This window comes from Sesamum indicum, linkage group LG4 (genome assembly GCF_026168435.1).
Source record: "Sesamum indicum cultivar Baizhima isolate 11 linkage group LG4, ASM2616843v1, whole genome shotgun sequence".
NCBI classification, from domain to species: domain Eukaryota; kingdom Viridiplantae; phylum Streptophyta; class Magnoliopsida; order Lamiales; family Pedaliaceae; genus Sesamum; species Sesamum indicum.
Genome location: NC_142660.1, coordinates 13,598,967 through 13,614,085, shown reverse-complemented (window position 1 = coordinate 13,614,085; position 15,119 = coordinate 13,598,967). Strand labels below are relative to the sequence as shown.

The 15,119-nt window shown below is 36.2% G+C and overlaps 2 protein-coding genes across 3 annotated transcripts; one reads left to right on the top strand and one right to left on the bottom strand.

Moving 5' to 3' along the window:
- Positions 1 to 412: 412 nt before the first annotated feature.
- Positions 413 to 8,089, bottom strand: LOC105160578 (DNA photolyase). 2 transcript variants are annotated; one of them, XM_088879528.1, is made up of 16 exons: positions 7,568 to 7,708; positions 6,792 to 6,951; positions 6,554 to 6,687; positions 6,284 to 6,433; positions 6,048 to 6,159; positions 5,626 to 5,959; positions 4,412 to 4,625; positions 4,192 to 4,281; positions 3,821 to 4,076; positions 3,503 to 3,615; positions 3,248 to 3,346; positions 3,125 to 3,172; positions 2,844 to 2,954; positions 2,663 to 2,753; positions 1,886 to 2,556; positions 413 to 1,387 (listed from the first exon to the last, which is right to left on the bottom strand). In XM_088879528.1, the coding sequence occupies exons 3-15, from the start codon at positions 6,671 to 6,673 to the stop codon at positions 2,444 to 2,446; spliced, it is 1,851 nt and encodes a 616-aa protein (XP_088735654.1). In that variant the 5' UTR covers positions 6,674 to 6,687; positions 6,792 to 6,951; positions 7,568 to 7,708; the 3' UTR covers positions 413 to 1,387; positions 1,886 to 2,443. The 2 variants fall into 2 exon arrangements, with proteins under 2 accessions (XP_088735654.1, XP_020548896.1); XM_020693237.2 differs by lacking the exon at positions 6,792 to 6,951 and having other exon boundaries at positions 7,568 to 8,089.
- A 1,386-nt stretch (positions 8,090 to 9,475) lies between these two features.
- On the top strand, positions 9,476 to 11,467 carry LPA2 (low psii accumulation2). Its single transcript, XM_011078016.3, has 2 exons — positions 9,476 to 9,945; positions 10,979 to 11,467. Exons 1-2 carry the CDS (start codon positions 9,513 to 9,515, stop codon positions 11,122 to 11,124), a joined length of 579 nt encoding a protein of 192 aa, XP_011076318.3. The 5' UTR covers positions 9,476 to 9,512; the 3' UTR covers positions 11,125 to 11,467.
- Positions 11,468 to 15,119: the final 3,652 nt, after the last annotated feature.

Genomic DNA, 15,119 nt, shown 5'->3' with positions numbered 1-15,119 from the left:
TTCAACAATTGTAATTATTTGCTTTATGAAAATTTTAAGATAGTTTTAAATTTAGATAAATTTGACAAATTTAGCCCTATACTTTATAGAATTTTTAGAATAATCTCAAAAATTGAGAAAATTCAAGACATTTAGTCTCATATCCAAGTTTTTGTCAAAAAATAGATGACAGAAACACATGCAATGCCACTTTTGTTAGATTGGTTGTTGACTGCTCAAATAATTGATGGACATGCACAAGTCAAAGCTTGGGCCTGAAGCATTTGCGTAGTACTTCAATTCATTTTTTGAGTATTTTGTTGTGTTTTGTAAAGATAAAGAGAGAAAAACAAAATACGAAGCTATCGCCATAGCTCCAAAATATTAGTCAGATTGAAATTCCAGCAAACAAGGTATTGGTTCACATTCAACCTGTGTAAGTGACTTTAGATATATGATCTCCACGTAAGAAGTAGTGAATTCATTCAACACATAACTTAGGCCATTTCTGGAACCTTGGCTATCCTTAAACATGATTTTTATGACTTGTGAAAGGTTCCATGCATACTAATAACGTGAATTTTTCTTACCTAGAAAGCGATAAGAATCCAGCATCAATAAGCTAATGTAACTATAACTTCTTACCATATTCATCTTTTCTACCATTCGTTGGTCAATTCTCATCCTGTTTTACTAGTAAGAACATGATGCTGCTCGCTTATACCAATATTGCACTCAAATTAACCTCCAACTATTCATCCATCAGTATCCTGCTGCAACGATGAAACAATGCCATGTGGACGATGGAAATGGATGTTAGCATTTCAAGTCGGGCATAAATCCCACCCATCAGGCATGCAGAACTCGTGGAAACTTGATACAGACTGCAGTACATGGGCGTTGGTATCATGCAGGCCTGAGTCAAATAACCATGTCACAAGTATATGGCTTTTACAGCCAGGCACCATCTCAATCTCACTCTCAAAACTCCAGTGTATGGAATCATTCCTCTTGAGGGAACTTGGCGACTTAACAGGTCCTTTCCCAGATTTTTTATTTTCTATACCAATATCAGCCTATAATGACTAGAAACAGTAAATTACCTGGTCATATACCTAGAAAGGTTGGTAATATGATGAACCTGGTAAGTCTGGCTCTGGGTGGAAACCAGTTCTCCAGCAGGATACCGGGCTTGTGGAAGTTGAGACGTCTGGAGAAACTCGACTTAAGCAATAGTTGCCTCTCAGGTGCTATTCCAAGCAGCTCCCTGGGGCTGAAGCAGCTTCTTATGCTGAATTCAAGCTGGAACCAGCTCAGTGGTAGTGTACCAGATATCTTTTCAGCATTCACTTTTCTAAAAGTTGTTTGCCTTGCTGATAATTATTTCTCAGGGAAAAACCCTAAAAGCCTGTTGAATGTCGAAGGTGGTTAGCAACCTGGGGCACAATGTCTTTAACAGGAGAAATACAAATTTTCCAGACAGGTTAAATTCAATTAATAGAATTGAATCTCTCCTAGAGCCAGTTTTCTGGGAGTTGTGCAAAGAAGTTTTGGCAATTCTATCGAAATCTGTCCTTGATGATTCTCATAATAAGCTTACTGGTTCTTTTCCTGAAATGAGATTCGCATATAATGTGGACACTCTGGACTTGTCATACAGTGATTACCATTTCAGAAACATCCCCAAATGGATTGGTAACACATCTCTAAAGCTGGTGAAATGTGGGATCAAGATGAAGTTGAACAATCGGAAACCAACTGCTTTTCATGCCAAAATAGTCTTTCTCAGAATGAATTAACAAACAGGAAGTCCACTTCAACTTTTCATTTGGAAGGATTCTGGGCATCACATATTAAGTTAATATTTGATATGAAACACATGAAGATTGGCAAAAACTTGAAGTACCTGGGTTTGTCAAACAATATGGTGTCTGCAAATGTGCCCAAGACCATTTCAAGGCTTCAAGAATTGAATCTTAGCCACAACTATCTATGTGGTCCTCTTCCATCCACAAAATTCCCGTCCAGTCCATTTCTTGGCAATGATTGTCTTTGTGGAGCTCCATTGCCACCCTGCAAAGTCTAATCATTGTTCACAAATGCAGGTGGTTAAATTTCTGGCATTTGTGTTTGATAAGACACCTCTTAGGCATTTGAGTGTGTTTGTCTTATTGTCTTCTTTGTATCTAAATTTATATCAAAGTACAACTGCAGCAAAACACTTGGAATCTAGTTTTTATAATAAAGGCAATATGTACATCATTAAGGCTTTGCCTCAATACTTATGATGGTTTCACCAGCAAATTTGAGGCACGGTCGCTAGGATTATAACTTGTTTGAGGAATATCCTTTTTGGGTATTTCTGCTTCTGTCACTTTGTATCTTGGAATAATGTGTATAACTGTCCTGAATTAATGTGTTCTATATTTGAATTGAATATGCAGATCAATTATGTTCTGCTTCATTATTGCTTCAACTGTTTCACAGCAACAGGAGACCCTTCACTTTCAAGAGTCGCCACCCATTCCTTGATGATCGAATTCACTTCATTCGGCAGCTCGTCGTGAGGGCAGTGCCCTGATAACAGAAAAGCAGTATAAGCAACAACAATTGGCAAAAGGAATAGCATGTAATAAGGTGGATAGAATGATTGAAACATAAAACAAGAATGCAATAAACTCACCAGCATTTACTTCTTTTATTGCTATCCCTCTGCAGTGCTCTTGAAACATAGCTAACATCGACTTGGAGTCAGACAGTGGATCTTTCATTCCCTAACAAGACAACAAACAATAATTTGGATAAAGAAGAAAACAAATCACAAAAATAAAGGCCCTTGCAAGGTTTCAGATAGGAAACATCACCTGTATGACAAGTATCTTCTTCTCAAATCCCTCCAAAAGATAATTTAAAGCGAGTGAAAGATCAAAACTGAAGATGCTTTCTAAAACAAAAATCACGCCAGGATCATATGACTAAAGTTGTTAAGGCCAAGCAGTTGTAGCTTAATAAAAAAAGGAACCATGTCTGAAATAAAGCTCTCTTTTATAATTGAGGGAGAAAGAGGAGTTAGGGGCTAATATATACATTATATATGTACATATATATACACACAGATTCCTAACATATAGTTCTTGAAGGATACAGCTCTAATCATCTCATTTATGAGCTGATCATCGGCTCTATCGGTTTTCTGCACAACATGGTTTTAGGAATTAATAATATACTCACTGTCTGAATGAGGAACCAAAAGTAGGAAAACCCTTACTGCTGGATAAAAACTCCTCAATATGTTCCTGATATTGAATCTCAAGTACACCAAAAGGAGTCTAGCACCCAACCACACTGCTCCTGAAGTTCGCCTATCCTGAAATATTAATTGAACAAATACGAGCCAGATGGGAGATTATATCACATGTATGGACTGAGCCCAGAAACCTATAATATCACATGCAATTCCACAAACTGGAAATAATCTACTAAAGGGAAATAACAGTTGACTATGAATTTCAGTATCTCTTACTCCTGAATAGCCCAAAGCAGAATATCCAGGAATAATGTTGCCAGCAGTGTTCATAAGGACAACAGACTTGGCTATTGAAGACCAGATACCAGCAACGATAGCAACAGAATATCCTGTAAACGAGTGACAAAATAGTCAGTTAATCAAAAGTACGATGAGAGAGAGAATTCCAAAGACTTCCACCCTGCATCCTTTTCTTTCTCCCCTACCCTTCTCTGGAAGGGGAGAAGCAGGCATTTCTTTTGTCTTTCTTTATTTTCTTATCTATCATTTCCATGTCATTGTAGAGCCATTGTATCGGAGATCCACATGACGTACCGCCAATTGAGTTCCCAACAAGATGTGCAGGCTCCCCAATCACCTCAATGATAAAGTCTCGGAGCAGTTCGGCCCAAACTAGTTCAGTGTATATGATATTTGGTTTTTCTGATTTGCCAAAACCAACTAGCGTGATTGCCCAAACTCTATTTCCAGCTTCAGCCATGGGATATACATTGTCTCTGTAATGCTCCAGAAAAGCACCGAAACCATGTACAAGAAGAATGGCCGGTCCTTCATGACCAGCAGTTGTATACTGAGAAACATGGAACCACTCTTATTAGGTAAAATATCAGTAATCTCAGGTAAGTTTAACCAATGGAGTATATAATATAATGGGTCAGGAAAAACTTGCATCTGCAGATACTCACTTGGATTAGATAATTATTCCATCGCCATATCCGAATTGAGAAATTGCATGCCTTGGTTTTTTGGCATTTCAGATTCAGAAGCCAATACCACTACCCAAAGTAACGACACATATCAGAATGTTAGTCAGGCAACTGGTCATACAATCAATTGAAGTGCTTGAGCTCATAGGTCAACAAAGAAGCACATTAATTCTCCGAAAAAATTGTGGACCAACAATACCTCCATGGAAGACACAGTGTTGATTGCTGCAGCCACTGTGGTCGTAGAGTACCCAAATGGTGATAAGAATCCACCATTTCTTTCTTTCTCATACTTGATAGCTTCGTCATATACTCTTCTTCTGGAAATAATGCCAAGAAGAAGGGCTGAACCAAAAAGGGCTTGAAATGAAGCTCCTTCACGTTTTTCAGATAGACGTAGTTTTTCGTGTACCCTGTGACATAAGTTTTGACAAAGTTTGTTAGTTTCTGAAGCTTGTAGCTATAGTCCTGATGTTTTTAAATGCCTTAGTGGATGATCCTTAAAGACCAAATACCAAATTCAAAATTCCAAGTTTCGGAAGCAACATTACAGAGAACAAAACCATGTGACCTTCTTGATATTGAAACACAAGTCATTTCATTGCTTTGATACTGCACATTTTCATCTCGTTAATATATGCAACATAATCATACCAGGATGCACTTTAGCTACCTTGTTATACAGAAAAGGATTAGGCTAGCAGTGCGGCTGAAATTGCTGAATGAGGATGAAAATTACTGAACAAAATAGATGGAATGACAAATTCTTGGTTTAAACAGAAACAGCACATTTGCAGACCACTTAGTAGTTTGAAACTATCTATAAGTGAAAATGTGTAACTGCAGAACCGTCAAAACCATGTGACCTTCTTGATATTGAAACACAAGTCATTTCATTGCTTTGGTACTGCACATTTTCTTCTCATTAATATCTGCAACATAATCATACCAGATTGCACTTTAGCTACCTTGTTATACAGAAAAGGATTAGGCTAGTAGTGCGGCTGAAATTGCTGAATGAGGATGAAAATTACTGAACAAAATAGATGGAATGACAAATTCTTGGTTTAAACAGAAACAGCACATTTGCAGACCACTTAGTAGTTTGAAACTATCTATAAGTAAAAATGTGTAACTGCAGAACCATTTCCCATCCAGCCGTAATGTTGATAATTGTGACAACTAAGTATGACGTCGAGGAGGCAAATTCGCTTGTTCCAAGCAAATAAGAAATGTACCTGACTGTGTCACATGATTTTGATTCTTGAAAGTATATTATTTACCAATTATTAAAAGAGTATAAGAAATAAAAAACAAAATGCCAAAGGAATGCCTAATCAGTGAGTTGAGAAAAGGAGAAGGCCGAAGAAACTAGGAAATAAGAAATTAAAGTCTTAGATCTAGTAGACCTACTCCTGCCATTCATCTCGAGCAGTTCCTTCTAGGTAACGCAAGTATCCAGCCAAAGCATTCAAAACAAGACTAGATCCACCTCCCACAGAGCTCCCTTGGCTTGTTACAAATGCTGATTTTTCTGGTTTCTTTCTTTGGCTGGTCTTACCTGAGTCTCGCTGATTCTCTTTTTCCAGTTTGGGTGGCTTTAGCTCAACATTTCCTCTTAGGTTCTTTCTTTGAAGCAGATTTTCAGCTGATAAACTTTTGATTGAAGTCCATTCCTCCTTCTTAAAGCCCCAGCCATAAATATCGTCCCTATATTCTTTCAAATCGGCCAGGGTGGGTAGAGTACCTAAATCATATATGGCCATTATGTTCCAGCTCTCAATAGCAAGTCAGAGAACTTGGTCAAAAGAATAGCCAATACGTAAATCACTTACCCCAGGACAAATTCATCAAGTTGCCAGATAACTTTGGGGGCATAATAGGAGGAACAACAGGTGGATTTAGCTTTGTGAAGTCATTGTACGATGATGGCAGATCCACCAAACTCTATAGCCAATGTGATTATCCATAAGCTCATTGCAATAACAACAATAATGTTATAATAATAATAACAAGAATAGTAGCAGTAGTAATAATAATTGTAGTAGTACTAAACATACGAGGCAAATACCTTAACATCATAAAATGGAGTGTTCCATGTCAGAATTTTAGTGTTCTCTCCGCTCAACGATAAAGTAGATAATGACTCCTCAACAACATCTAGCATTATGCGTAGCTCATACTCCACCTCCTCTTCTGCAAAAATGCTGCTAGCCTGGACCTGTTATAATCCTCAGGGATGAACGTAAAAAATAAGTAGAAGGGCCCTCAAAATCTCTCATTCCTCGACAGCTCTATAAAATATCATACTAGAACGCGTGAACTAAATGAATGTAACCACCTCTTTGACCAGGTCGCCTATGACATTTTCTGCCCTCCCAAACTTGATCACTAGATTGGACCCTTGTTCATTTAGCAACTTCCTTAAGTCCTCCAAAGCAAAGAGGAGAAGTTCTAGCATTTCATCTGAAAATCCTGCATATATGAGGTCCTGAAGTCAGTTGCAGTAATACCAATCTAACATGACACCAAACAGCTTTACGTAACATTCAATGAGCAAATTATGTGCATCATCATACATGCATCGTAATATAATTGTGCTATTAGATTGTGAAACACCACATGTTAGCCAACAGCAGATATGTTGATCAGAAATTGCTCATAGTGAATGCCAGCCAGCAGGAGAGACCTACAGCAACCCAAAACTGTGGAAGCATACTAGCAACCAGTCACTGGTATCTGTTTATTAAACAAGACCGTGAGTAAACATTTGAGTTGCTAACTCCTATTTTCATTCTTTTCTAGGAATATATGGATTCATCAATTGTATACAATTCTTCGTTACTTACCTACCTTCAAGAGTCAGACAACAACAACACCGTACTATTTGTGAAAGTGAAAGATTAGAATCATTGATACAAAGAACAATATAAATTCTATCATTATGTAAGTAACATAGATATTACATTACACAAAATTATTAATATGCAGAATTTTTCCCTCATGTTTGTGTTTTTCAAATCTTCAAACTTATGTGTTCCAATCTACATATTTGTTTGCAGTGATACATGTATATACATTTATCTTTTCTTTATTCCATTTCAGCCAATTACACATAGTAAGAATTTGATGATTTTTATAAATGCATGTTCTTCGCATGTGCAACACATTACGCACACACATCCAGTGTGCTACAATGGCTACTATGAACTATCAGGCAGTATAGTTTCCGTTCATTCCATCAAAGTTGATCGCTTTTATGCTTAGTGAACGAATACAAACTTTAGCATGTATCAAAGCAAGTATGCACACTGACATCAACCATAATTCCTCGAGCAAGAGAAGAATCACTTACTTGACAGGATACGGCGATCAAAGACATAAAGAGGTACAACACAGCGATGCTGGGAGGCGGCCACGAGCCCTGGGTGATCCTCGACGCGAAGGTCGTGCTTGTACCACACAATGGCTGTAGTGCTGCTAGCCGCCGCACCGGATTCCACTCTCACATCGACGGCGGAGGCAGATAATCGGAACCGGGCTTTGGGCGCAAAAAATGCTCGTTTTGGGGACATTGAAACGGTAAAAAGACGGGGGAGAAAGAGAAGAGCCATGAGAGGAGGAGGAGAAGAAGCAGAGGGTATGAAATCGGGGGTTTGTTTCCATTAAATTAAGGATTGATTGAGGGTTTTGTATGTATATCTGAGTGTGTGATTGCGACTGAGAAGTATGAGAGGTGTTAGATGTGTACTACATATGGCCGTGCTGGCACAGAGATTGTGGTGGAGAGATGCACCTTAGATTTTGTGTGTGTGTGTGTGTGAGTGAGAGAGAGAGAGAGAGAGAATTTGTTCGATTTGCTGCTCATCTGGGGTTTCAGTTGGAGTGTGTTAAACGACTACCAGTTTGAACCGGGAACGACGTCGTTGTGAGATTCTTCTCCTGAAAAATTGTAATCCACAATTGGGGTGAGTAATAATTTATAATGGGTTCCCCTAAAAAATAATTAGAAGAAGAAGGTGAAAAAACAATTTATAATGGCAGGTTTAGGGAAATATGATATAAAATAAAATTATGTTCAATTTATTTTATTCATGTAAGGCGACATATTGACAAATAATTCATATATTATTTTAAAAGTTATTTATTCTCCTTCAAATTTAATCGTAATTATATACGACAAAAGTTAATTATATAAGACGAATTGCATTGATAAAATAATATCTATACTATATATTATTGAAAAGGGTACTCGTGATCTATCATTTTTTAAAATGTTTTAAATAAATAAATTAATTAATTTTTAATTTCTTCATTCATCTTGATTTTTTATAAGTATTTTTTGATATTTTTTTCTCCTACATTTTTATCTCTTATATAAACATATTTGGGTCATTTTTAGTTTTACAAGAAATAAATAATAAGATTTATAAAAATATTTTGTTAAAATACTTTCTAAAATTATGCACGTACATAACAGGTGTCACACTTACTAGTATGTAAAAAATCTAAAAAAATATATAATTTTATACCACAATTTAGACCTGTAATTTGCAAATAATTTAAAAATGTACTACAATATAGTATTTGTATATACTTTTTCAACTTTTAAATTGAATAAATTATATCCGTTATCATAAATTGTTACTATATGAGAACTTAATCAGAATTATAATTATCTATTAAAAAAAAAAAAAACAATTACAAGTCGTGCGTGTTGTGCACCCATGATTCGGGGGGAGGGGGTGGTTGCCTCAAAGTTCCTTTTTCCCTTAAACATTACAACTATCATAAGGGTAAAATGCATTAAATCTACTATTTTTTGCTCACCATCGCAGGTTTGCTTAACGACCACGTGCCTAACAATCTAACGACTATATTAAAAGTGACGATAAAAGTTATTTTGTGATATATTTTTAAGTTATTTTTTAAATTATAGTACCAATATTGTAATGGCTTTTGCATTGTGATACTAATGTTGCACGGACCTAAATTATGGTATTAAAAGTATTTTTTTTAAAAATAATCCTTAATATCCCTAAATTCCATCTTAATTTGGGACCACGATAGAAATTTATGATTTCAAACGTTAATCTCACATTGAAATTCTTGAATAATGAAATTTAAAAAAAAAAAAAAAACAATAACAGGCACAAAATATCTAACACTTGTTGTCATATTTAATAATATTATTTATTTTCAAGTTGAGTTATTTCCTATAAGAAAAACGAAAAAGGAAATTTAAATTGCATAAAAACGTATATAGACCACAAAGAAAATCTGAACTAACTAAACTGAAAATGGCGCTAATGCTCCACCCATCATCATCTTCTTCATCTTTTACCACCAATAAACCCCATCTCTTCCTCCACACTCCATCCCGTCTCAAACCCACCATATTTTCCATCAAATCGCAGCAAGATTCTTCCTCAGAAGACACTATTTCGGGTCCGGGCCCTTCTTCCAAGAAGCCCGGGGGTTCATCACCAGGCTCGGGATTCGGCTCCTCGACTGCAGCTTCGACTACGGCCCCAGCCAAGAAGAAGCAGACGAAGGGAAAGAGAGAGAGGGCCACCGTTATTCGCCGGGCGCCAGTGGAAAAGCCCAGCTTCGCCACGCCGCAGGAGGCGGCTCGGGCTGAGGAGCTGAGGAAGAATGAGAGCGCTTTTCTGCTAGCTTGGTTTGGACTCGGCGCCATTATTCTTGTCCAGGGCATTGCTCTTGCTGCATCAGGTTTGCTTTTATACTTCAGTTATAGGGATGATTGATGGCCCTTTTGTTAATTCTTTGAATTGAAGCTTAATTGCAATTTGGGTAGTTTTTATACACTGACCTTGTGGATTAATTCACTGTTAACTGTTTGAATTATTGTTCATGGATATATCATTGTACTTGTTTAAGATTCCCAGTGTGGGGGCTATCCCTAGCATGGGACTGATTCAGCTAGTATATTTGGATTTTGTTGAAATTATTACTAATTTATGTTTGATAGTGAATTTTCCATAGGAATGAGAAATTGTGCAGCTAGACTATTTGGGTTTTTGCCTTGTACTTTAAGATTTCGAACTTCTTAATAATTATTCCATCTTAGACCTGATAATGGAGTGGAATTGTAATTATTCTCTGTGTCGTGCCATTTAATTGTAACTAGAAGAAGACACTTTGCAAAGGTTGCTGCATTCTTTTCTGAAATCTGCACATAGTATTTCTGAACAATCATCGTGTTACTGATGCAGCCTTGACTATGAAAGTTTCGGTTTTTTCTGTATTTTTGTGCAACTATTCTGTTGTGTCTAGATACGCAAGGTTTCAGTCATTAGCTTCCCGATCATCCCTGTCAGAGGTCCAAGATTTGGGCATTACTGTAGAATATCGAATCATGCTCAGACATTTTGCAGAGATATTCAGTGCTGGTAGCAGCTTCAGTGGAAAAGAGAAGATTATAAGAGTCAAAGCAATGGCAAAACTCATATCTGAAATAGGCTTTCACTTTGTCAAATTACACCCGTCTTCCTGTGTCTTCTAAACGAAAAAACTAACTCAAGCTTTCTAATACTGAAGGTGTATCATTTAGAAGTTTAAACTATTAGATAGAATTAGCAACCTCCGCAAACTGTCTGTACGTTCTTGTATTTATATAATCTTTGGTTCCAGTTCTTGTACAATTCTGTCGAGTGAAAGCCTGTCTTGCTATTACATAATGAAGACTATCTCTTATTTTGCTATCATAATTAGTTAAGTAACTTCCTTACTATTCTGCTTGCAGGTTTTCTGCCAGAAGCATGGGACAACTTCTTCGTCAAGTATCTATACCCATCTTTCACTCCAACAGTCTTCTTGTTTGTTGCCGGGACAGTCACCTATGGAGTTTTAAAGTACCTGCAAAATGAAAATTCTAACAAAGAAAACTGACCTGCATTGAGCACGGAAGCATTTATATGGTCAGAAGAGCTTTTTCTAGCTTTGCTGGCACTTGAACTAGTTTGTCCTGAATATGCATGGTCTTGTATTGCTTGCCATGACAAACATTCAAATTGATAATGTTCATACGAGAAATAGTGCCCGAGTTTTTTCCCAGCTGTCTCAGCAGGATGATCCTCCCTATGTGATGAATCCTGTCAACTGTGGTTGCTGTTATTTTTTCGTGTGTAACTTACTAGTTTCCATCTAACAGATGCATTCAATGTTCGACCGGTATGATTGTGATAAACTTATGTTAATATCCATCCATATTAAGGTATACTGGTTTCAGGCACATTCCTGTTCTGCGTGGTTGATCTTTTATGATTCCTATTAAATGAGGATTTTTCATGCTATTGAATCACTTTATCGGGAAGATTGTGAATGCAGGTTCACTGGAAACATGTAACATATTTTGTTACTCTGCTGAGTTGTCGGAGTGGCATAGCGCATAACGATCAGAATCTGATTGATGTTCCTTCTACCATGTGCCTGCATCTTAAAATTCTACTTGTCCTTCAGTATTTGTGTCTGACTCGGATTGAGCTACTGGCCAAGCTGATGATAATGAAAAAATCAATTTGTTATAAATCTCTGTCTATACTCATCTTGGACCTCCAGCAACTACAATTTGTTTCAAGTGAAATCTTAGTGGGGACATTTAGCTGCAGTATATCTGTTTGCTCCAAGTGTGAGCCTTTACGTATGTGTTAAGTATAGTAATTCCGGCATGATTCCCACCATAATGATTATCATGTTTCTCTCAATCTCTGACTCGTGATCTTGATTAATTATTTTGATAATCTTCAGAACTTTGGTGGACTACATTAAATTTAATCCTTGAGGTAAGTCCATCAGATGCAACGCCGCATTTTGTATAAGAGATTGAAGCATTACGATGAATTTTATCACATGCATTATTGGCATTTATATCTCGGAGTCATTCAGATCTACTTGATTCCTATGTAATTCTATGAACATGATGCATCACAAAGTACTCAGTTCATGCCAAAAAAAAAGTGAAAACAGTAACCTTGTTAGTCTATAGTCAGCCATGTCAATGCATACTGCTGCAGAATCTATTTCTGTGCGATTTGCTTTTCCCGTAGGGCCGTAATTGAATAAAACTTCACAACCTTGAAAAATCTAAGGCACTTGGTGAACTTCTCCTGATGATGAGGCTCACTCCGCATGGCGGGATGCTCATCTCTTGGCAGCCTCACCAATCTCTTTCATCTAGCGCAACTGCAAGATCAAGCATGTGTCTATGATTTGTTCTGTTTCTTGTTTCCTAATTATATCAGCTGGCAAATTCTGTTTGATTGCAGCTTTTATCCTGTTGTTTCTTGAGCATGCTATGGATTTGAACAGCAGAAATGTGGAAGTGGGAATAACTTATGTTGTCCCTTAACACATATCTTGTAACATTGAGTAAAGTATAATGAATCTGGTCTTATAAATTTGAGGATGGGAAACTTTCCTTCACCAATTGCTTGCAGAAACTTTTGGTAAATCAATCCCCTCTTCTCCATCACCCAGCCTCAATTCCCTTATTTGCAAGCACAGTTCTCTCCAAGTGGAAAGTGTGCTTGTTATTATTCCGATTCCTTTGGATTTTCTCGCTATCATGTCACGTGGGAAACAGCAACCCACCTCGAGTCTCAATCGTTAGATCAAAATATGTTGACATTAGACGGTCGATATATACGTTTGACTTGGCTATAATTATTCTGAAGTTGAACAATATTATTCGCTTGAAGAAAAAGGATATATCCAAGACAATACTGTGATTATTTAAAACAGACATAACATCATCAGAAGTTAATACTTACATAGCATGTCGATTGTCGACAATACAATTTAATCTGAAACGAATAGGTTGTCGTCCGGAACTAATACTTACAAAAACATGATTATGTTGATAACTGGGAAGGAATAAAAGGAGGACCACTACATCATCAAAGGAACATCGAATACCCTCAAGAACAAGTTGGTCCGTCTATCCATCCATGAGGCTGAAGAATGGGCTGGCTTTTTTGTCGAATGATCTCTTTTTAGAGGTCCCCTCCTAGTTGTTTTTTCAGCTTATGCTTGTCAATTTTCTCCTCAACTCCCTCTTCAGGACAATCACTGCACGAGACATTTGCTAGGATGATATGTAACCTGTTCCTCTCTTGTACTAAGCATAACATGTTAGGATCTACAATATATTTGGATATACTCTCATATCTGCACTCGTAACACTCAAGACTGATATGCCTGCCTGCAAAACTTTTATTTAAATCACGTTTGACTTAATCAAACTAATTATAAAAAAATTATAATATATTTGATAATTGGTCACTTTCTCTAAACTGTACAATAATCACATACGGCAACTATATTCAACTTATCATATAATTAGTTTTGGGTCGGCCAAAATTGACATGGATTATAATTTTCCTGCCTTAATTAATATGATTTTCTTATCCTTTAAAATAAGGTGTAAATTACATTAACATCCCGATGTTGTTAGGTTTACATTAAGCGTATTTTCCATGTCCTTTGTAAAAGAGGTGTTTGTGTAAAATTTCGCCACTGAATATGAGTGTACTTATAATTATAACTGCAACCTCAATTGATGTATTTATAATTTTACAAGGGGGGAGATATTTGTATAATTAGGCCCGACACACAGTGCTGTCGATGTAAACTACCCTTATATTGTGTTTGGATTGATAGGATTCGGAACTAAAATTTTTAAATCTAAAATAACAAACCCATCAAACTTATTTGGATAAATTCATGCCACGAAAAGATTTCAAATCCTTAAACTTTTATTTTAAACTATATGTCGTGACATTATGATGAATTTCAATTCATTTAATATTGAGTTATTTGAAATTCTTACTTCTCGAGGCTATAAAACAGAAGTACTTATTCAATTTTCGAAATTTATGAGTATAATTTGCCAAATTGAGAAATTGGAGGTGCTAAAGTTGAATAATTCAAAAGTTCACATCCTAAGTTAACAAAGGTATATGTAGTGCCAATTCATAGCTCTAGCTAGCTGTAAAGCCAATATGCAATCATGACTAAAACATACAACACCTATTATAATTACAAGTGCAAGATATGTTGGATTATTCAAATTAAAAAAAAATGATTATATTTAATGGGGTTTACCATAAAAGTCAATGACATAATTGCCATTTTATTTCAATAAAAAATAATGGTCAAAACAATTGAAATAGGTCCCATAGAACTATGGACTCTACCACATTAATAACATAATACTATTCATTACCTATAACTTTAAAGATTTAATTATGTATGAGTATCTCAATATCATTCATTGCTTCAAGACAAGTTCACTATTCACTTCACAACTCTGCCTCTTCAATGCTTTATATGGGTAAATTGCATCGATATTTTTTAAAATTAGATTTAATTGCATAAAAAGTCGATGTTCTTTGCAAAACTAAAAACATATCCTCTGATGGGGTGTCGATGTAGTTTATTATAAGGGATGTACTTATAAAATCTTGCTCCTGAATAAATAATAATGAACTCTTTTTTTTTAAAAAAAATGTACTTATAGTTACAATTACAATTTCATGAGTATATTCGTAATTTTGTAGAAAGCAAATAGTATTTATATATTAAACTAATCTCAAGGGGTGTTGATGTAATATATACTTTATTTTCTCTCACACAACTTCAAAATCGATTGACATGGGATTAGCATCATCAAGACATTCCAACACATTTACAATTTATTTATGTTGTAGTATTGTGGATCAATTCACCCCGTTGCTCAAAGGAACGTTGACAAGAAAATGACTCATTTGCCCCTGAGTTGATTCTACTATTTATCTTGATTCCCAAAGCAGATAAATTTCTCACATTGACTGCAGATGAGGAGTTTAAGTCATTCTAACGAGGCGTGAAATCGTGAGACTCATACT